The sequence below is a fragment of the Ochotona princeps genome, chromosome 25 (genome assembly GCF_030435755.1).
Source record: "Ochotona princeps isolate mOchPri1 chromosome 25, mOchPri1.hap1, whole genome shotgun sequence".
NCBI classification, from domain to species: Eukaryota; Metazoa; Chordata; class Mammalia; order Lagomorpha; family Ochotonidae; genus Ochotona; species Ochotona princeps.
In genome coordinates, this window is record NC_080856.1 from 2,765,642 (window position 1) to 2,788,333 (window position 22,692).

Sequence of the window (22,692 nt, forward strand, 5' to 3'; positions counted from 1 at the left end):
TTAGCCCTTACATGAAGAATATGCTGCGTAAACATTTGTTCAATCAGCAACATTAGGACACATACAGGGACAACTGAAAATTAGCTAGGAGATTTCCATTTGATCTCATGTTAACCAGCTTGATTTTTCTTAGTCTGACTAAAGACATGACTGGAAAGGAAGATGTATACCGCGGCCCGGCCATCAGGGCGCTCTGCAGAGTCACTGACGTAAGTGCCCTCTGGCTGTTATCTGCCCGTGGCCTTGGGGAGGTCAGCTAGCCAGATGTTCTAAATCTTCAAGAGATTTGCGGCTCCAGGTTTTCCCCTCCGATTGCTTTTCCTTTATTGTGCTACTTCACTTTCCCTGAGTACTTGCCCCCTTGAGACCCTGTGTGCAGAACGCCCATCCAAAAGAGGTCAAGGAACACACCGTTAGCATTGGCTACAGAAGGAGGAGTGTAAGACACAGCCAGATCCAAGAGCAGAACATAGCCCAGCAGGATTTCGCAGACATTCCCGATGGTGCTGACCACCTGCCAGCCCTCCAAGGCAGGAGGAGTAGCCAGGTGTTTAACCCTCACTGAGTCTGTTGGCTCTGGAGCGCTGACCGGGACAGGCTGAAATGAAGAGCAGCCTGGGAATTGCCAGGCGTTTTCACTAGGGACTGCGTAGTCATGCGTGGCTGTATTTTATGGGTATGTTTTTAACTCCCTCAGGTATGGAATGATGGCAGGATTAAGTTGTAAATCCCTATCCTAGGAGCAGTCGTACAAATTATTTAATGTTATTTCTCTGTTGTCTTGTTTTAGTTGTTTTTATATCACCATTAATTTGGTAGTATAAAACTTAATCATTCCAGTGTTAGCCAAAAAACCTTTATTTTTGTCTGAATATTGACCATGGTTGATTGGCTCATCTTCCCCGTGGTGAGGTTTTCCCCAGTTAAAATTTGAAAGAGCTTGGTTTCCAGAGGATCCCTTGCTAAGGGTGGGTTTTACTGTGCTGCACATGTAATTCCTTGGAGAGCTGAAGTAGCCAGTGCTTGCAGTATTAACTCGTATGATCTATAGGTCCCATATGGAACATGCGCCCTTCAGATAGGCGTATCTTCCAGAGATTCAGGAATTTATCTGTGAGTCCTTGAGAGGCCCAGCCCCTCCTGGTGTATTTCTTCAGTCAGGTGTTCTCCACTTTGAGAGTTTGCTTCATTGTTAAATGGGTTCTCCCTTAAGCTCGATAGTCAATTATCTGTGTTGAAATTTCTGCTGAGTTGTTTCGTCCTGCCCTCTGCAGTGTAATTACTGCATGATACTGCCTGATGATAATGACATGATAATCTTCTCGTACATCTAAATATTTACACTACACAAATATGGGACTGGTTTTTGTAAATGAAGTTGAACTAGTGATTTTTTTATGAATATGTTTTGCTTCAATAGCTTTTATTTTTTAATGTACTAGGGAACAATGTTGCAAGCCATTGAACGCTACATGAAGCAGGCCATTGTGGATAAAGTGTCCAGTGTGTCCAGCTCAGCACTGGTATCTTCCTTAGTAAGTAAGCAAACAGCCTCCTGGTTTTGATGCTTGGTACAGTTTCCTAGTTACAAAAACTAGGAAGTATCACTGCGATTCTCTTATAAATGAAACAGTTACACACACACACACACACACACACAGACACGCATTTATTTTAGTTTATCCTGTCTGGAGGAGCAGTTAAAAACATGAACTTTTCATACGTTTGAAAGATTTTGAGGATCTGAATATCATACATGTGAGCTCGGTGTTGGGGCCGCGACAGAGTCAAGGGCTGTGCTCCTGGAAGCGCTGGCTTCGTGAGCTGCACGTGCGTCTGTCCTCGGCTTCCCTCACCTCCCTCAGAACCTTCTGCCCGAGTCTCTCCGGCAGTCTCCTGTAGCAGTCCGGGACCACTTCTTCCAGGAAGTGGGCTTTGTTTTAGTAATAGGTTTTCCTGCTTTTTGAGCAAAACCAGTTCATTTAGATATCACAAAGCATTTGAGTAAAATCCATTACTAATCTGAGATTGCAGTGTCTGAATTTCACGAGTTCCACCTCTGGAGTAGAATTGTTTGAGGTTTTATAGCAGAGTATAAATGAGATTTTGAAAAGTTTATTGAAAAATGGAATTTACAGTTCACATTGGCCCCCGAAATTTGAAGTGTGTACTTGCATTCACCTTTGCAAAGGAGGATTGGGAAAAATGGTTCTTGGTTCATCAGTTCCCGAGGGAGTGGGACTTGAAGCAGACTACAAAGCTGCAAAGTTGACCTTTCGTTTAGAAACTTTATGTTGATTTTTCTGAGAAAACTAACTCATGTTTCCAAGTTTCCAGTGACCATGTATTAACTCTTGTTGATTTAGCACATGATGAAGATAAGCTACGACGTGGTGAAGCGCTGGATCAATGAAGCCCAGGAAGCAGCCTCAAGTGACAGCATCATGGTCCAGGTACTGGTGTGAACACACTAGCCTTGTCTTGGAATCAGCTTTCTTTAAGCCTTTATTTTAGGAGCAATGTATTTGTTCCCCCAGCTCAGCGTTATCTGATGGCAGGTTCTTTGGCATGCTAAGCAGCCTAGCCAGGTGGCTTCTCAGGGAGGCTGGTTGTTGCCAGGGTCCTTTCAAGGGCTTAACCGCGGCTCGGATCATGGCTCGGATCATGGCTCAGGGCTTCAGCTGCTGGGTGTGTCACTGACTTCTCATGGTGGCTTACGTCCTGGCTGCTCACACTTCCCAGCTACTTCCCCACTTACATTCAGTGAAAGATTAGAGGCTCTTTCCCAAAGTTCTTTCACTCTGCACTGCAATCCTTTATCTAAGATTGAGTTCTTAACTGAAAATTTCATGGAAAGTGCTCCATTTATATTCCAGAGTTTATTTATCTGTGCCCCAGTGAGCGTAAGTGTGGAAAGCATTTTGTGTTAGCTTGTTCAGTTAGGTGGCAGCCAGTCTACTGACTTTTACCTTGGAGACACTCATCCTCCTATTTGCTTTACACCTTGAAAATGACACTTGTTTAGTCTACTTTAGAAGACTAACCCACAGATGGTTTAAAGCTATTGAAAGAGCACAGAGTGCCTTTGTACTGAGGCTGTGTGGGCCCTGGTACACCTGCTGGAGCCATCTTGGGGTGCTGTGTCTGAAGTCAATCTGAATTTCTAGCTTCTGCAGTAAATTGGAAATGCTTATCCTATTAGTCGTGCTGGTGTTTAGTTCAGTATGAAAAATACATCTTGCTATTATTACAAATATTTTCTCTAGCTCATGTGATTCTGTTTTCCTGTGTTATGTCTTTTGACTAATCCGTGTGCCTCATTTTCTTCCTTGCTGTATAGTACCATGCACTGGGAGTTCTGTATCACCTTAGAAAGAATGATCGTCTTGCTGTTTCCAAGATGCTGAATAAGTTTACTAAATCTGGCCTCAAGTCACAGTTTGCTTATTGCATGCTGATCCGAATCGCCAGTCGCCTACTGAGAGAAGCTGAGGATGGGTAAGTGGCTTTACCTGAACGTTGAAGTCAGGGCATCTCAGAGTGGATTTCGCTTAAGAGCGTTTGCTGAGCGATACTGACATTACAGGTGAGGTTCATGTTTTCCAAACTAAAAAAAAAAAAAAAAAAAACCATGAAATTAACATTTAGAATGTTTTCTACTTTACTGTTCGTTCTCATATGGATGTTTAATTGTGTCTATTTTTTTTAAAGATTTTATTATTATTATTGGAAAGCCGGATATACAGAGAGTAGGAGAGACAGAGAGGAAGATCTTCCATCCGATGATTCACTCCCCAAGTGAGCCGCAATGGGCTGGTACGCGCCAATCCAATGCCGGGACCAGGAACCTCTTCCGGGTCTCCCACACAGGTGCAGGGTCCCAATGCTTTGGGCTGTCCTCGACTGCTTTCCCAGGCCACAAGCAGGGAGCTGGATGGGAAGTGGAGCTGCCAGGATTAGAACCAGCGCCCCTATGGGATCCCGGGGCTTTCAAGGCGAGGACTTTAGCCGCTAGGCCACGCCGCTGGGCCCCTAATTGTGTATATTAATAGTACATTAAACTAATGGGATATACAATAAATAGGAAACCTTGGGAAGGTACATTAAGATTATCTTGTCTGTCCTTTATTTTATGAAAGAGAATGTTGAAGTGTGCATTTAGTGGTTTTCCCAAGATCATTTATGTGTCTAAAATACACATAGCCTCAGTATGCCTTACCGGTCCTTGGAGAGCCTCAGCAAGAGCAGAAACAGGAAGGGGTTTTGAGCTCCAGTAAGTCACAGGTGAGTCACAGGGAGCTGCAGCTGGGCCTCCAACCCTGGGCTCTGATGCGGCATCCTAATTAACATTTAACCATTAGGCCAGCACTCATCACAGAATTGTCCAAGACTTAGACGGAAAATAATTGCCATAGATTAACATTGTAGGAATGGACAGTGGCAGAGACTCCAGAGTCCTAGCGTCCAGATACATTTCGTCAGTTGTTGTTCTTAAGCAGGGCCCCCTGTGCCCCTTCCTAGAGTTGACCAAATATCTGAAGGGAGAGATTTGAAACTGTAAATCATGTTGAAGACATGACATTGCTGTGCACAATGATTTCTCTGGCATGTGATCACTAAGTCATATTGTTGGTTAGGTAGTGGATCTAGGATGCCAAACCAGGTCACTCAGATTCAGAATCCATGGTTGTGTTAGTGCCTTGTGGCAAAGAACACAGGGACACATCTGTTCTTACTCAGAGGATTGCCCATACGGAAATCCAGGAGCATCCTTTGGGGTACCTGATGGTTTAAAATAGTTTTAATCAACTTCAGATAAATACATGTGCATGTGAACGTGCAGCAGAAATTGTCTGAGATTGTGATGCACACCCACACGCAAGCTCACACTTGCCTGCTCAGAGCGTCTCCCTCTTGGTGTCCCAGGAAGTGCGTCACAAGTCTGTTTTTAAGATGTCTTATGGTTAGGATGTACTCACTCAGATAATTCAGGTATATTACCTTGATTACAGCTTCAAGGTTCCTGTGCCATGTTAAAATATCACATACTCACCTGTCCCAACACCAAGGTCATCAACATCTTGAGAGGCCATTCTTCCACACTTACAATGACTGAAATGAGTGATTGGCTGGATGGGATTAGCTGCAGATTTAAAGATGACTGACCAAAGAGCTAGAGTTAGTCAAGATTAAGACGGGGCAACAAAAAGTAATTCATTTGAACAGCAGAAAACAGATTAAAGAAAATGGAGCTTCAGAGAGCTATGGGATAATACCAAGTATCCTAATATGTATGTAAGTGGAATCTAGAAGGAAAAGTGAGAGAATGGAGCCAAGAAAAGATATGTGGAGACATAATGACCATGTAATTTCAAGTATGTTTATTCAGGAGTAAAGGATTAATAGTACACACACACGTATGTATGTATGTATGTATGAATATATGCCCTTTAAAGAATAAAGGAGAAAATACTTAGTGTTTCAAAATAATAAAAAGGGGGCCTGGCGCTATGGCTCAGTGGCTAAATCCTCACCTTGCACATGCCAGGATCCCATGTGGACACCAGTTGCTGTCCTGGCTACTCTGCTTCCCATCCAGCTCCCTGCTGGTGGTTTGAAAGACACATCTTCCATTCATTGATTCACTCCCCAAATGCTGTCAGCACCATGGCTTGACTAGGAATGAATCTCTGTAGGCTTTAGTGGCGTGAGGGAGTGCTGTTGTACTTGGCGATCAGAGTTCACTTGTGCAGCCACGTGGTATTTCAGCTTAGTATGTCTAGGGATTTGTCCATTTCATCTCTAATTTGTTGACACATGAAATCTCAAATTCTCCCTCATAATCCTTTTAATTTTCTCAAGGTTCGTAATGGTGTCCTCTCTGATTCCTGGTTTTGTGATTTGTTCTTTTTATTTTCCTGTCTGCTTAGCTCTAGATTTGTCAATTTTATTGATTTTTTTTTTTTCAAAGAACCAGGCTTGGTTTTTTCATTGACTTTTTAAAAAAATCTATGGTCTTTTGTCCTATGCTTTCATTCTTTATTAATTCCTTTCTTTTGCTTAATGTGAACTACTTATTTTCCTAATTTCTTAAAGTGGAAGCTTAAGTTACCGATTTGAGACTTTTTAAAAACTGCTTTATGACACATGTTTTTAAAGTTCTATGTTTCCCTAAGTGTTGCTTTAGCTTCATCCCAGAAATGTTGATGTGTTTTAATTCTCAGTTTTAAATGTATTTTCGCTTTCTGTTTGATTTCTTCTTAACCCAGAGGCCATTATAAGTGAGTTGTTTAATGCCTAAATACTTGAGTATCTCTTCTAGCTCTGTTAATTTGTAATTTGATTTAATTATAGTTTAGGACATGCATTGTGTTATTTCTGTCCTTCTAAATATAAATAAATTTATACTAGCTTTATTACTGGGAATTTAGTTTGTCTTTGGCAATGTGCATATGGACTTGAAACGAACATGTAATACAGTTATTAGATTGAATGATCTTTAGAATCACTTAGGTTGAGTGGTTAATCATATTCCTGTCCCTGGAATCCTGGAGATTTTCCTTGTTGTGGTCTGTCCGTTAATGAGTGAGCGTAGTTGGTTTCACTTAATATTTTTTTGTGCTCTGTTACTCCTTTTGTCCAGTTTTGTTCATGCATTTTGAGTTTTGTTGTATATATGTATCCTTGTTACATCCTAATATATTGATTTTCTTGTCATTATCAAAGGTCTCTTTGTCTTACAATATGAAATATCTCTGTCTTGTGATAATGTTTTAAGTTATGTTTTAATCCTATATTAATATTCCTTATAGTCTATGGTTAATATCTTCGTGTCTTTCATGAAGGATCCTTACAGTGTCCTTGCACACTTCATCATTTTATCTCCCCTTTTTATTCTAACAGTTACACAGATCTTTGGATTTATCTGTACTCTGATCTGTGTTTTTAAGCTTCCTGTATTGAGTAAATATTTCAACTGTTTCTTAATCAGTACTATTTTTTTAAGACTTTTTTTTATTGGAAAAGGAAAAGCACAGAGAGAAGGAAAGAAAGAAAGATCTTAAATCCACTGGTTCACACCCCAAGTGGTTGCAATGGCCAGAGCTGAGCCAATCTGAAGCCAGGAGCCAGGAGCTTCCTCCGGGTCTCCCATGCGGGTGCAGGGTCCCAAGGCTTTGGGCTGTCCTTGATTGCTTTCCAGGCCACAGGCAGGGAGCTAGATGGGAAGTGGAACAGCCGGGACAGAAATTGCTGCCCATATGGGATCCCACAGTTGCAAGGCGAGGATTTAGCCACTAAGCCATCATACAGGGCCCAGTTCCCTATCTCTTTCTAAAGACTTTATTTATTTGAAAGAGTTACAGAGAGAGACTGAAACAGAACTTCCATGTAGGGATTCAGTCCTGAGATGACTGTAACAGCCAGTCCAGAGGCAGGAGACTGGAGTTTGATTGTGGTCTTCCGCATGGGTGGCAGGAGCCCAGATGCTTGGCCCATCTTACACTACATTTCCCAGGCCATTGGCATGTAGCTGGATTGGAAGTGGAGCGGCCAGGACACAGCCAGTGCGCATAGGCATAACCATTGACATCACAGGCAGTGTCTACCTGCCACACCACAGGGCTGGCCCTGTCCCACTTTATGGGCCTCCCCCTTTTTTACTGCTTTCTTTAGCATTACATATTTTTAGAGTATCACCTTAATTCCTATGTTAATATGTCAACACTTAAAATTGTTTTTTCTTAGTTGTTGCCCTAAGGGTTATAATATGTATTTTATTTTACCTTGGTGTATTTCCAAGTAGTACTAACTTAAGTGGGTGTATATATGGCATAGTGTGGCACTTAGGATACCACGTAGGATGCTCACATCTCATATCAATATGCCTAGGTCCAAGTCTGAGCTCCTCTTCCAAACCCCTTCCTCATCATGTGCCTCCTGGGAGGCAGCAAGTGATGGCTGAGCTGGTTGGTCCCCAGCCGCTCACGTACAGATTTGGGTTGAGTTCTTAGCTCCAGGCTTCAGCTTAGCCCAGCCCCAGCCATGGTGGGCGTTTGCGGAGTTAGCCAGTGGAAATTCCTCTGTGTTTTCTCTGTCTTTCAAATAAATATAAAGAACTTTTCAAGGCACTTAATTTCAGTGTGAGATCTTTCATTATAATTCTATTTGTTCGCCCTTCTACTACCATGTGTATTACCTGTGTGTTGTAAATCCATAAGAATGGTGTCATAATTATTGCTTTATACAGTTTTACATGTCCTTTAAAGTAATTAAGAAAATGAGAAAAATGTGTTTGTGGTGTGGTGTATCACCTCACACATGTGCTGTTTCTGGTGTTTTGCGTTTGTCCCTGATCATTCATGTCACATTTTGAGTCAGATTTTTAATCTAGCATATTTGCTTCTTAATATATTTATAAAAGAAAGTCTGTTAGTGATCAATTCTGCTTATCTGAGCATATGTTTTGTAACTTTAATTTTTGCTGGATATAGAATTTTGGTTTATTTTGGCAATTTGAATATGCATTTCAGTCCCCCTTTTTTATTGGTTCAGATGGGAGCTCAGCTGTTCCGTTGTTTCTTCATTGGTTCAGATGGGAGGTCAGCTGTTAATCATGGTGTTTCTTCATTGGTTCAGATGGGAGGTCAGCTGTTAATCACGGTGTTTCTTCATTGGTTCAGATGGGAGGTCAGCTGTTAATCACGGTGTTTCTTCATTGGTTCAGATGGGAGCTCAGCTGTTAATCACGGTGTTTCTTCATTGGTTCAGATGGGAGCTCAGCTGTTAATCAGATTGATTTTCTCCTTTATGGGGTGCTGAGTAGTCTTTTTCTTGCAGCTGCCCGGATTTTCTTCTTTGTCTAACTTTTTTAGCAGTGTGACCACAGGATACCTGTGTGTGGATTTTGGGATTTGTTGAACCTCTTGGATTTGTAGATTATTGTTTCCCATTAGATTTGGAACATTTTAGTCATTGTTTTTCAGCCATCCCTTTTGTTCCTTTGTCTCTCCTTCCCTTCTGAAGCTGCTGCTACACCAGCATTGGTGCCTTTGTGTTACACAGCCTGTGTCTTCCATCTTCAGCATTTCCGTTAGCTAGTTTATCTCCGTTGGCCTGTCTTCAGGGTTGGTGGTTCTTTCATCTGACAGTTCAGATCTGCTGTTGACTTTTATTCTAGTGAATCTACTTTCCAAACCCAGAATTTCTGTTAGGTTCCTTTCAAAAAATTATGTAAGGACTGGCATTGTGGCAGTGCAGACTCAACTGGTGCCTGCGACACCAGTGGCCTCGCCACTCCCATTCTGATTCAGCTCCTGGGAAAGCAACAGAAGATGGTTCCAGGTTTGGGCCTCTGCACCCACTGGAGACCTGGAAGGAGTTCCTGGATTCTGGCTTCTGTCCAGCTCAGCCCTGGCCAGTGCGGCTGTTTGGGAGGGAACTAATTGATTAAATTCCTGTCTCTATATGACTTCCCTCACTCTCTCAGTAACTCTGTTAAAATAAGCAATTTCTGTCTCTTTCTTGATCGTCTCTCTTTGGTAAGAAACAATTTTATGCCTCTCTTTAATTCCTTACACATGATATCCTTTAGTTGACAAATACTTGCCTAGGAATTCAGACATCTGGGCGTTCCTGTTACTGACTGCCTTTCTCCCTACACCTGGGCCCTACTTCATTATTTCTGTGTCTTATAATTATTTGACTCAAGCATGATGTTTGAAGTAATATGATGTTGCAGCTTTTGTAATCAGAGGCCACCCGTGCCCTCACCCCGGAGTGTGTTGTTACTGTCTGTCTAGGTTACATTCCTGAATGCATTCTGTAGTCTTGCATGTGCAGCCACTGAGATCTCTGCCTAGTTGATCCATTAGATAACTTGACAGAAATCCACTGTATCTCATCGTTTCCTGGGAGACCCTTGTCATTGCGTGCTCTGCATTAGGCTCTGCTTGCACAGAGCCTTGTCCATTCCTCACTGACCATCTGGTTAGCCCTCCGCATCGGGAGGTGGTCTGGATCTGAAACAGAGCGGGAGTTCTTGAATCCCAGCCTGTTGTTCGCCACATCTGGAATTCCACTTCTGGCAGCAGTAGTGTTAACTACTTGCCACTTTTGATTTCGGACAAACTTCTTCAATATGGGGCTTTTCCCACTAAGCAAGTTCCAAGTTGATTGAAGTGAAAACTAGCCTTTGAATGGGGCTTTTCCAGGGAGCTCCAGACAGGTCAGCCAGTGACAGGTCTGTAAGGATGAAGTCCGTGCCATCCCCAGCGGCTGCTGGAATGCTGTCTTAACACTTCTGTGGTTCTCATGTTGTTAGTTTCCCAACTACTAAGAAACAGGGAAGAGAGGGGAAATGAGGAATATGGCAAGTTAAAAACACTAGAAGATTCACCACCACCCCTTTTTTAAGTCAATAGTCAGCTGTTTTTCTTAACAATACTCACAAGATTGTTGCATGTGTTTGGTTAATTTCTAAAGTTCTGAAAAAGTTGCTTTTGATCATTTTTCTCGTTTTTTCTTAGAAGTGAATTTGCAGACACACTTAATCCACCATTCCAGAATTTGTCTGTGCTTTAGCCATCATGCCTGTGCCGCCCTCCTGTGTGATACCTAATGACTTGTATGTGTCTGTTGGCAGCCATGAAGGTCCACTCTTTGACTTCATCGAGAGCTGCTTGCGGAATAAACATGAAATGGTTATTTATGAAGCTGCTTCTGCTATCATCCATCTCCCTAACTGCACAGCCAGGGAGCTGGCGCCTGCTGTGTCAGGTGAGCTGTGCATTTTGTCAGCGGACTTTGCTTTGTTCTAAGAGTGTGTGTTAAGTTCTGCAGGGCCGCAGAGCAGACGCGAGGAATGGTGCGTCGGCTCGGGCCTGTGTGTAGCCTTGGGTTCTCATGACCTGTATGCGTGTGGAGATGCTCGGCGTTGTTCTTCACCGCTTCTCCTAGGAAGTTTCGATACTGTTGAGAGAGTTTTGTGTAGCTGACGGCTTTCATGTGTTCGGTTTTTGTTAATATTTAAGAAGCCTGTTTGCTGTTAGAGCTACCGCGATTTCTACCATTTAAATTCTCATAGTAATAGGTGTAATAATTCTTTTAGAAAAAGCAAACTGGTTTTATTAAAATTTGTATAGCCTCACAAAAAGTGCTTTTTCTATTTTCATTGATACATTTCATGTGAATTTCTGATACTGTATTTTAGCTTCCTTTTTCATAGTTTGAGTTTAATTCATGAAGTATATATTTTCAGTCATATATGATGAAATGAGCAGCAACCAGCTATTTTGTTTGTTTCTTTTTCTTAGTTCTTCAACTTTTCTGTAGCTCTCCTAAGCCAGCGTTGCGCTATGCGGCTGTAAGGACCTTGAATAAAGTAAGTGTCCCATTGCCGAGTGCTGCCCGTGGAAGCGTGTGATTGAGACACTGAGTGAGAAGTACTTGCTTTCTCTTCAAGGTCAGGACCTATAATTAATGGCTTTGCTTCTCTGACACCTTATTTGTATTTGTTACCTTAAATTTGGCCTTTTAAAGATGGTTCTTATTATGCAGCTCAAGATTCTAACTCTTCTGACTTCTGAGAACTTGATACCCAAGAGCCGCACTAGTGGTAGGCATTGGCCCCAAGAGGCCCTCGTTTGCAATGAAGGAAAATAGACAAAATGTGGAGCATCCTACCTCGGTCTTGCAGTCACATTTCCTGAGCTCATGGTCAATGTGACTGTGGTGTTGAAAACTAGCAACCTCTCATCTTCAGTCCTCCAGACCAGATGAGTCTCAGAGGTTAATCTTTTGTGTGTGAATTTTAGAAAGATTATATGGTGCTATCTGTTGTATTTAAACCCCAGGGAGCCTGGAGCAGTACTATTAAGCCACATGAATTTTTCCCCAAATCACCTGACTGCTCTTGCTAAGTGGGGTATCTTTAGGCTCACATAGTTTTATGTTAGTGAATGTTGAGTTTTGCTGCCAGTCCTCTTGAGAGTGTTTTTAAATGTTCAGAATTGTGAGTAGGAGACTCTGTGTCAATACTGGAACAGAATCAACACAAGGAAGTACAAGAGCAGATGTCTGTTCTCCGTTCCAGATAATCCAGTTTTGCTGGTTTACATATGGATAAGGTAGTATGGTCTTTGTTGAGCAATGTTTGCCAGCCTCGGTGTTGTTCTCAGAGAGCATGCTGTACACTACAGCAGACAGACACGGACATGTGTGTGTTAAGACACACAGCCCCAGAAGACAAGCTGTGCATATTACAACTGTTAAGATTTCCAACAAAATGTAGTCCTCTGCTTTACCATGGTTATTAATCATTTATCAGAGGATTTCTCATACTTTAGTAATTGGAAATTCTCAATTGCTTTTAAGCTATATTGTCTCCTGTGTCTCGCCTTGACCTTAATTAGAATTTAAACACGAGCTTTATCCACAACCATGAGCTTACGTTCTGTTTTTCTTGCCCTCCCACAAGGTGGCAATGAAACACCCTTCTGCAGTCACTGCCTGCAATCTGGACTTGGAGAACTTAATCACAGACTCCAACAGAAGCATCGCCACCCTGGCCATCACCACACTGCTCAAAACGGGCAGCGAGGGCAGCGTGGACAGGCTCATGAAGCAGATTTCCTCTTTTGTATCTGAAATCTCAGATGAATTCAAGGTAATGGTTGAAACATGATTATGGTTTGGTTTTTTTCTTGGTCTGTTGCTTACTCATTTCTTTTCCTAACAATGTATTTTGAGGAGTAGAAATTGTTTAATTTTTATGAAGTCTGATTTGTCAGGTTTTCCTTTGATTGCTATTACTATATCCTCCCGAATTATTACTTATCCACTTCTATGTCATAAGTATATTCTAATGGTTTATTCTAAATACTATAGAAATGTAGCTTTTATGTTTTGGTCCATGATCTGTCTTGAATTAGCATGTGTTTCTGTACTGGAATCAAGTGTGTTGACATGTTTGTCTGCAAAGCAGACAGCCATAGAGCCATCAGCACATCAAGCCTCATTAGCATGCAATTCATTGCTAATTCCACACTGTTGGTTTTAATGTAGCCTTATGGGACCTTTGAAAGCGTCTAGTCTGGTCTTCCAAATTGTTCTTTTCATTTTCATGTTTTAGTTCCTGTGTATTTGGAACCAGTTTACCAATTTCTATGAAATAGAACCTGCTCGGGTTATGACCAGGTTGGTGGTGAGTCTGCAAATCACTTGGGAAAGAACTGATGTGGAACAATATTCCAGTCACTCAAAACAGTATCTCTGTGTTTGTTTAGTCATCTTCAATTTTCCTGAGCAGACTTTTGTCGTGTCTGCAGGTCTTACATATCTTTAGCTAGTTGTATATTAAACATGTGGGCTTCTTAGATATATTTTATTAAAATTTCTAATTTATTGCAGGTGTCTAACAGATAATTTTTTAAATTTCCGTATTGAGTAGGTATGGTATGACCTCTGATTTTATTGGTTCTAACAGTTATACATATCCGTTGGGACTATTTATGTAAATAACCCTAGCATCTGTGCTAGGGTTGTTTTTATTTAAAAGGATATAAAATAAATAATTTAGGCTTTTTAAGCCTCTTCAGTTTCCATCCAACTCCCAATCCAAATGCCACTCCTTCTTTCTTCTTATTAACATAGCTAGCACTTCTAATATAGTGTTGACTAGAACTAGTAAGAATGCATTCGAGTTGAACATAAAGACACTAAGTTCCCGAGGCCAGCATTAGGGCCCAGTGTTAAGCTGCAGCCAGAAATCCTGGGTTCCACAGTGGAACACCAGCTCGAATCCTGGCTGTTCCGCTCCCACGTCAGCTCCCTGCTAATGGGCCTGCAGAGGCAGCAGAGGATGGGCAGGCACTTGAACCCCTGAAGCCTGTACAGCTCAGATGGAGCTTCTGGCTCCTGGCTTCAGCGTGGCCCAGCCCTGACTCTTGCAACTGCTGGGAAGTAAAGCAGTGAATGGAAGATCTCCTTCTCACTAACTCTCACTCTCTTTCTGTCCTTCTGCCTTTCAAACAAATAAAGTAAACCTTGAAAAAAGCAGTACATTTCAGTTAGAAGAATAAAAATGAAATGATTCTGTTTATTCTTAGCTCAGCAGCATAGTCGATCCACTTGCCTTTATGCTTAGCATGTATCTAAACCTGACTGGAATGCTTGATTACATGAAATTACAGATAGAGCTCTTCCCTCTGCCACTTTATTCCCCAGTTCCTGAGACGAGCTGGGCTGGCTTAGGTCAGTCTGCATCTCGCATGTTACGTGGAAGGGACTCAGGTGCGTGGGCAGCCATCACTGGGCCTCTTAGTGTGGGCTGCGAGGGCTCCAGGCAGAGTGTGAGCCGCCGTGCCAAGGGCCTGTCCTGTTGAGCTTCGTAGATACAAACACCTGTACATTCAAATGGATATTGTGAATTTGGGGGGAACCTTGAATAATTACAAAGGTCATTTTTGATAGCTGTTTGTAAAATAAATAACAGTGATGGGGAAGATGGGATAATGTTTAAATTTTTTTTGTTAATTGGAAAGTTAGATATACGGAGAGGAGGAGAGACAGAGAGGAAGATCTTCCGTCTGATGATTCACTCCGCAAGTGGCTGCCACGGCCGGAGCTGCCCCACCTGAAGCCTGGCCCAGCCCTGGCCATTGTGGATGTATGAATCGGTGGATGGATGATGTTTCTCTGTAATTCTGAGTTTCAAATAAATAAATACTTTTTTTAAACCCCCACTTTAAAATCTGAATAAGATGCTTATTAGGGATGTGACTTCAGGTGAACCAGGTAAGTTCTTGCTAGCCCAGCTTGGGTAGCTGGACTCTGGGAATAGTCACAGTCCTCCCCCCACGGTCACGGACACGTCTAAGTGGAGCCATGCAGCACTGAGCAGGGTCCTTCCGTATCCGTCTCTGTGGCTGTGTTACGTGTGTGCGCCGCCAAGACCCATGCTGCACTGTGATCGTCCAGTGTCTGCACACACACAATAGCTATTTGCGTTTCTTTTTTATTGCTATTATTAATTTTTTCCCATGAGGTTATGTGAACCTTTGGAAATCCAGAGAGATTCATTTGTTTCAAGTTGCTTTCAACCTGAAACATTAATCAGTTCTACACGTTAACCAATTTCAGGTGGACTGCAGCTCTAAATGTATAAAAGCAAAACAACCAGTATAATTACTTCAGTATATTTTACATTTTTAATTGTACCTATTTATGGGGTACCGTGTGATATTTTGATATGCACACACGTTGTGCGGTATCCAAGCAGGGTGATCCATCAGTCTCCTCCAATGTAGAGCATTTCTTTACGGTGAAAATTTTCAAAATCCTATCTTCTAAACTGTTTTTCTTAGAGAAACATATAAGATGTATTCATTAGGCCCCCTGCAGTGTGTTAGAACTCTACAATAGCTATACTTCAGTTCTGCCCATAAGCCCGTCCCAGCCTCTCGTAATCACCGTCATACTTCTAACCTCCAGGACAGTGTTTGATTGTGTAGAACATTATAATGCTTCCAGAAGTCAGAGCCGACACAAGGAAGTGTTTGCAGAGAGCACCGCATTTGGTCGTTTTTCCAACACTCTCGGAAGTAGGCATCTTCCTTGCTCCAGGTTTGTGAAACACAACAGATGCGTGTGTGTCCGTTGTTAGAAGCCACCTTCTGCGCATGCTTTTGTATCTTACCATTTAACACCGGAAATCACTGTATTCAGTTCACAGTCTCATGGCTTCACAGCTGCACAGCACCTTGCATAGGGTAGTATGGATAACTGAGCCAATATGAAGTATTTGCATATTAAGATAGTCATAATTCTTTGCACTTGCAAATAATGCTGTGTTGGATCCTTCGTATGTGTGTGCTTTTCCTAAAATATTGACAATGTTTCCTCATGGCAGTTTCTTTTAAGTCCGTACGCTAGCTTGAAAGGTAAACAGAACTGTAGAGTGTGAATTCTGCCGGGGGTGTGTGGAGCTGGCGGCTTGTCCACGATCCCACCACAAGAGCACATTGTTGAGCTCCAGCTCTCCTGCCATCTTTTTGGAGTAACAAAAAAATATTATCTTTAATGTAGTGTTAATGTGAATTTCGTGGATTTTGTTTTTGTTGAAGATTTGCTTACCTGAAAGGGAGAACGAGATTGGGGTGGAGTACCTTCCACCTCCTGGGTGACTCCTCATTGCCCACGGTAACCATGGAGGAGCCAGGCTGAAGCCAAAAGCCAGGAGCTCCAGGCTGGCCTCCCACGTGTGTTACAGGTGCATGGCCACAAAGTTGGATGTAGAAGCACAGTAGCTGAACTCAGACTGGCACTCTGAAATGGAATACTGGTGTCCCAAGCAGCAGCTTAACCCACTGCAACACAATGTCTGTGCCCAAGGTGTCTTATTCTGCTCAAATCCAGTTTGTGCCTCTGAAGTATGTTTTACAGTATTTTTATGGATTTCAGTGTTTTCTAAATGCCTGCTCCTGAATGTTTTGCTGCTAAGTTTTAAGCCATTCTACCCTCTTGCTGGTTGTGATTTGTGTGTACAAATATTACTGCTTTTGCATGCTAATTATGTATGCTTCTGTAGGGCTTTCAGGTCAACCAAAAAAAAGTAGTTTTGTTTTTTCTGATATTTGTTCCCCTGTTGTTTCGTTCTTTAGGCTCAGAGAATTGTCCTTCCACCTTCCCCCTCCTTCCCTCTGTTTCCCCCTGTATTGTAACAGTAGTGTAGTCCTTCAACAACAGTCACAAGTCCAGCATTCTAGTGTCAAGATATACTTCACAGTCACATTGGGACTCATCTTTTATTCAGAAGTAGAGATGCTTACTGCAGGGTATCTCCACAGCATACGTGCCTCCATTACACAGTTCCTCTAGATAAATATGTTTGTATACATGTTTACCTGTGTATCTATTGGTCTTGTATTTTGCATGAAGGTTAACTTAGAGAAAACATATATTTGTCCTTGTGGGATTGGTTTATTATTTCACAAAACATAATGGTCTCTAGTTGGGACCATTTTTTTGCAAATGGTAGAATTTCATTTTTTATTGTATAGATTTTATTTTTGATACTTTTTACATATTTGATTACGGTGCAAAGGATCAAGGGTTACAGGAAAGGGGGGGTGTGACCATTGTTTTGATATTCTCTTTTTTTCTTCCTGTATTTGGGGAGAAGAGAGGGATAAGGGGAGAAGCCAGACGCACCTCCCAACCACCCCAGGTCCCCAATGTGGGGCATGCTCCAAGGGTCCCATCAAGTGGTTTTGATAGTTCAGCAGTTCTGTGTTGCTGCCAATCTTGCCACTCCAATCACAATGAAATTTTTCCAAAATCCACCAGCTGACATAGTCCACCTTAGATTCTCCGTTTGCCCAGGTATTCACTGCCAACTCTTGGCTGGGGTAGTTGGTCGATTTGTTCTGTCCTCTGTCCTCTGTTATGGTACCAGGTGTCCTCTACAGGCTCCAATGTACTGCCAAATGCTCTGTTTGCATCTGTATATGCTGTCCACTGCTCCATCTAAGCCACCGAGGAGGCCCAGTTCTGACACATGCTCTCCACACTCAGACCATGGAACCTACAATGTTCTCCATGCTTAGAGTTTTGAGTCCAGTGGTTCATTTGGGAAAATTCCCAAGGAAACTTCATCTGAGGTGATCCCAGACCTGAGTCTTGTGTGTGCTTGCCAATACAGGGTCTGGCACAGTCTGTCACCCAAATTGGCCAATGCACACACTGTTAGTTGCAATTGCTAGGTCAGTTGTCTCCAGCCCTGTCTTGTACGCAAACTAAGGGGTATTCTAGTCCAACGCAATCCTGCCTACCGCACACTCAGCCCCCACGCAAACTAGAGGGAGCTATAGCCTAGTTGGAGCGACTCACAGTAACTCCTACCAGGCCCGCCTCCTGCCCTGGTTCCCATGCTTGCCAATATATACAGCAGACTGGTTCTGTCTGTCCCACATCCCATTGGAAAACTCTGTTGAGCTAAACTGCAGTACCACCTGGAGAGTGCAGTATCTGAGAGTGGGAGCGAACCCAGTAGGGAAACTGTGGGCATCTCCCTCTTGGGTAGCCACTCCGACTGGTGAGAATGGGAACCAGGACTGGGACAGGCATGGCTGGACAGAGTGGTATCCGCCAGCAGATGTGTGGGCTGCATAGTGCTGCTGGTTGGGTTGGGTAGTATTTCCATTGAGTTTCTTTACCATAGTTTCTTTATCAGTTCTTCTTTTGACAGGCATCTGAGTTGTTTCCTTGTCTTTGCGATTGTGGATTGTCCTGCTATAAATATACGGGTACAGGTCACTTTCACATAAGCAGGTTTAATTTCCTTTGGATGTATTCCTGGGTATTACAGTAGGTCAATTTTCAGTTGTCTCAGCATTCTCCCTACTGACTTCAGAATGGCTGCACTAGTCTTTGGTCCCACCAACAGTGAAGGAGGATACTTTTCTCCACATATCCATGCCAGCAGGTGTTTTTAGTAGGTTTGGGAGTGTAGACCAATCCCACTGGAATTACATGGAACTTCAGTGTGATTTTTAATTGTATTTCCCTGGTAGCTAGGGAATTTGACCTTTTTTTCATGTCTGCTAGCCATCTGAATTTGTTCTTCTGAAAAATGTTCATTTTCTTCACCCATTTCTCCACAGGGTTGTTTGTTTTGCTGTGGTTGAGTTTCTGATGCTCTTTGTAAATCCTGGATATTAGTCCCCTATTGGTTGTGTGGTGTGCAAAGGTTTTCTCCCATTCTGTTGGTTCCTTCTTCATTTTGTTGATCATCTCCTTTGCTGCACAGAAGCTTCTCGGCTTGGTGTAGTCCTGTTTGGGTGTATTTTGGCTTTGACTGCCTGTGCTTTTCTGTGAAGTCTTTTCCAATGCTTGTATTTTGCAGAGTGCTTCCCATATTTTCCTCTAATGGTTTAATGGTTTCTGGGTGCATGTTTAGGTCCTTGAGCCATTTACAACTGATTTTTGTAGAAAGTAGGAGTCTTGGTTCTTAATTCTGCAGGATGCTATCCAGTTGTCCCAACAGCATTTGTTGAAGAGACCAACCTTTTTCTCTGGATTACTTCCAGCTCTGTTGTCAAGTTGGCTCTGCATGTGTGTGCTCCCGTCTGGGGTTTCTGTTCTGTTCCATTGATCTCTGTTTCTGTGCTATTCCAGAATGTTTTGATTACCAGTGCCAGGTAGTTTATCTTGAGGTCTAGAATTATGATTCCTTCAGCTTTATTCTTATTCTTCAAGATAGCTTTGGCTATTCATGGTCTCTTTTGTTTCCAGATAAATTCTCCTATCATTCTAAGAAGAATGTTGTTGGGATTTTGATTGGGATTGACTCTGTATATTATTTTTTGTAATATGGACATTTTAATAATGTTGATTTTACCAATCCGAGAACATGGTAAATTTCTCCATATTTTAATGTCTTCTATTTTTTTAATGTTTATTGATATTCATAGAGGTCTTCCATGTCTTTGGTTAGATTTATTCCAAGGTATTTAAGATTTTTCTGTTCTATTTTAAAGGGGACTATACTTACAAGTTGTTCTCAGCCATGGAGTTATTTGTATATTCTAGGAATATTGATTTATTTTCATTAATTTTATATTCTGCCAAACTCTCTTGTGAGTTGCAATAGCCTCTTGATTGAGTCTTTGTTCTATATAAAGTATTAAGTCATCTGCGAACAGGGATAATCTAAGTTCCTCATTTCTGATTTGAAATTCTTTAATTTCTTATTTTTACCTAATAGCTCTAGCTAGGACTTCCAAAACTGTGTTGAATACCAGTAGTGAAAGTAGACATCCTTGTCTAGTTCCAGATCTTAGTGGAAAAGCTTCCAGTTTTTCCCCATTTAGTATGATGCTGGCATTTGGTTTTATATGTTGCCTTGATTGCATGGTAGAATGTTCTTTCTATGCCTGCCTTGCTCAGGGTTTTTAGCATGATGTGGTGTTGGATTTTTATAAGTGCCTTCTTTGCATCAATTGATTGATGTGATCATATGATTTTTATTCTTCACTTTCTTGATGTGTTATATCACATTTATTGATTTGTGTGTGTGAAACCGTCCCCGCTTGTCAAGGATAAGTCCCACCTGCGCCAGGTGGTGATCTGCACGTTGTTGGCTAGCGTTTTCTGGAGGAATTTTGCAACTCTGTTCGTCAGGGACACTGGTCTGCAGTTCTCTTCTTGTTGTGTCTATCTAGCTTTGGTATTAATGTTGGCTTTGTAGAAAGTGCTTGGAATAGCTTTCTGTTGTTTTGAATAGCTTGTGGAGGATTGGGGTAAGTTCCTGACATGTTTGGAAGAATTCAGCAATGAAGCCATCCACTTCAGGATTTTGTTGTTGTTGAGAGGGATTTAGTTATTGAGTTTGTTTGCATCTTTGTTATGTGTCTGTCTAACTGCCTCGTGATTCAGTTCTCTGCCAGGTCTGTGCTTCGCCGGCACAGAGTTCCTGGGCATTCTCTCGATGTCTGTGCTAGCCTTTGTCAGAGCTCCTTTTTTGTCTCTGATTCTGCTCATTCCGCTCTTTTCCCTCTTTTTTCTTTTTCCTTTTTTTTTAAAGGTTTATTTCTTATTTTTGTTGGAAAGGCGGATAGACGGAGAGGAGGAGAGACAGAGAGGAAAATCTTCCGTCCGATGGTTCACTCCCCAAGCAGCCGCAACGTCTGGAGCTGAGCCAATCCAAAACCAGGAGCCAGGAATTTCTTCCAGGTCTTCCATGTGGGTGCAGGATCCAAGGCTTTGGGCCGTCCTCGACTGCTTTCCCAGGCCACAGGCAGGGAGCTGGATGGGAAGCGGGGCTGCCGGGATACGAACTGGTGCCCATATGGGATCCTGGTGTGTTCAAGGCGAGGACTTTAACCACTACGCTATCATGCCGGGCCCTCCCTCCTTTTTCTGATTAGTTGAGCTAGTGGGGAATCTACTGTCCCAGCAAACCAGGTCTTTTGATGTTGATCTTATGTATTGTTCCTTTGGTTCCTGTTTGGTTTATTTCCTACCTTATTTTGATTATTTCTTTTTTTTTTGCTAATTTGGAATTGCTTTCCTGTTGTTTTGTAGCTCCTTCTGATGTATGATTAGCCCATTTACTGGATGTTAAGTGAACTGTCTTCTTCACACTTCCTTGATTGTGTCCCCTGAGCTTTGATAGGTTGTGTTGATGCCCTCACTCATTTCAAGCAATTTTTAAATTTCCCATTTGATTTCTTCTATGAGCCATTGTTCGTTGAGCAGCATATTGTTCAGTTGCCAAATATTTGTGTATCTTCTGGGGTGTTCTGATTTATTTGTCTCCAGTTTCGCTCCATGATAGTCTGAGATGTATGGTATGAATTCAATTTTTCAAAATTTGGTGAGGCTTCTTTTGTGGCCTGTTATATGAACAATCCTGGAGAAGGTCCGTGTGATGATGAACCCCTCGCCTTTGCAGGGCGAGGGGCTCGGTAGATGTCAGTCAGCCCCACTTGCTTCAGTGTCTGGGTGAGCTCGGTCACGTGTTGGCAGAATTGCCATAGCTTTGATCTGTCCAATGAGATGAGGAGGGTATTAAAGTCCCCACTTTTCTGTTGTTGTATTGGAATCTATTTCTCTTTAAATCCATTAATATTTGTTATACGGAGCTAAGTTCCCTGGCATTTGGTGTGTATATTTTTATTGTGGTCATTGCTTTGTGCTGAATGGATCCATTGGTCAGTATGCAGTATCCTTCTACATCTCTTTTAATGCTTTTCCCCTCAAAGTCTGCACTATCTAAGAGTGGCTGTACCACCTCATCTTTCCTTTCCATTAGCCTGGAACATCCCTTTCCATCCTTTCACTTTCAGTTTGCACGTATCTTTGTTGCAGAGATGTTTCTGCTGTAGGCATCAGATAGATGGGGTTTGTTTTTTGATCTAGTCTGTTGATCTATGGCACTTGATCAATGTGCTTAAGCCATTTACATTCACGGTTAATATAGATAGTGATTTTTGGTCCTGTCATTTTATTATTTCTTTTGTATTTCTGCTGACGTTATTTTTTTATTTTTTTATTTTTTTAGGATCTTACTTAGTTGATTGGGGTACAAAGGGCCAAGGGCTACAGGAAAGTGGGTAAGACCATTGTTTCCATACTAATATCATCATTTTCCCCCCTGTATCTGGGGTCAGGGGAGAAACAAAGAGAGAAGCCCCACCCAGCCTCCCACCCATCCCAGGTCCCCGACGTGGGGTGAGGCATGCTCTGAGGGTCCTGCTCAAGCAGTTTTGATAGTTCAACACTTCTGAATTGCTGCCAATCTCACCGTTCCAAGATTCTGATGAAATCTATTCAGAATTCACTGCTGACATAATCTCTTCATGGTTGGGGTTCTGAGATCAGCAGTTTAGTCGGAGGGATCTCCAAAGAAACTTCGTCTGAGCTGATCCCAGACCTGATTCTTGTGTCTGAATGCCAGTTCAGGGTCCGGCACCATCCATCGCCCCAATCAGCTTATGTACATCCGGGTCATTGCAATTGCTGGGTCATTTCTATTTCTAGACCTGTCTTCCACACGAACCGATGGGTGTTGCAGTTCAGCCCGATCCTGCCCACTTCATACTCGGCCCTCACGCAAACCAGTGGGAGCGGCAGCGTAGTTGGGGCTACTCCCCATAACCCCTACCAGGCCTGCCCCTACCCTGGTTTCCGTGC

General features: G+C 42.3%; 1 protein-coding gene across 2 annotated transcripts in view; it reads left to right on the plus strand.

Annotated features, from left to right (window-relative positions):
* COPG2 (COPI coat complex subunit gamma 2) overlaps positions 1-22,692 on the plus strand; it is a 73,748-nt gene that overhangs the window by 22,254 nt on the left and 28,802 nt on the right. Inside the window, exons 6-12 of one of the 2 annotated variants that reach the window (XM_004592539.3) lie at positions 134-209; positions 1,443-1,535; positions 2,367-2,453; positions 3,341-3,498; positions 10,643-10,776; positions 11,313-11,380; positions 12,476-12,664. In XM_004592539.3, coding sequence (XP_004592596.2) covers positions 134-209; positions 1,443-1,535; positions 2,367-2,453; positions 3,341-3,498; positions 10,643-10,776; positions 11,313-11,380; positions 12,476-12,664 — 805 coding nt within the window. Of the gene's footprint in view, positions 1-133; positions 210-1,442; positions 1,536-2,366; positions 2,454-3,340; positions 3,499-10,642; positions 10,777-11,312; positions 11,381-12,475; positions 12,665-22,692 lie in introns of those variants that run through there. The other variant, XM_058681370.1, reaches the window with a different exon arrangement.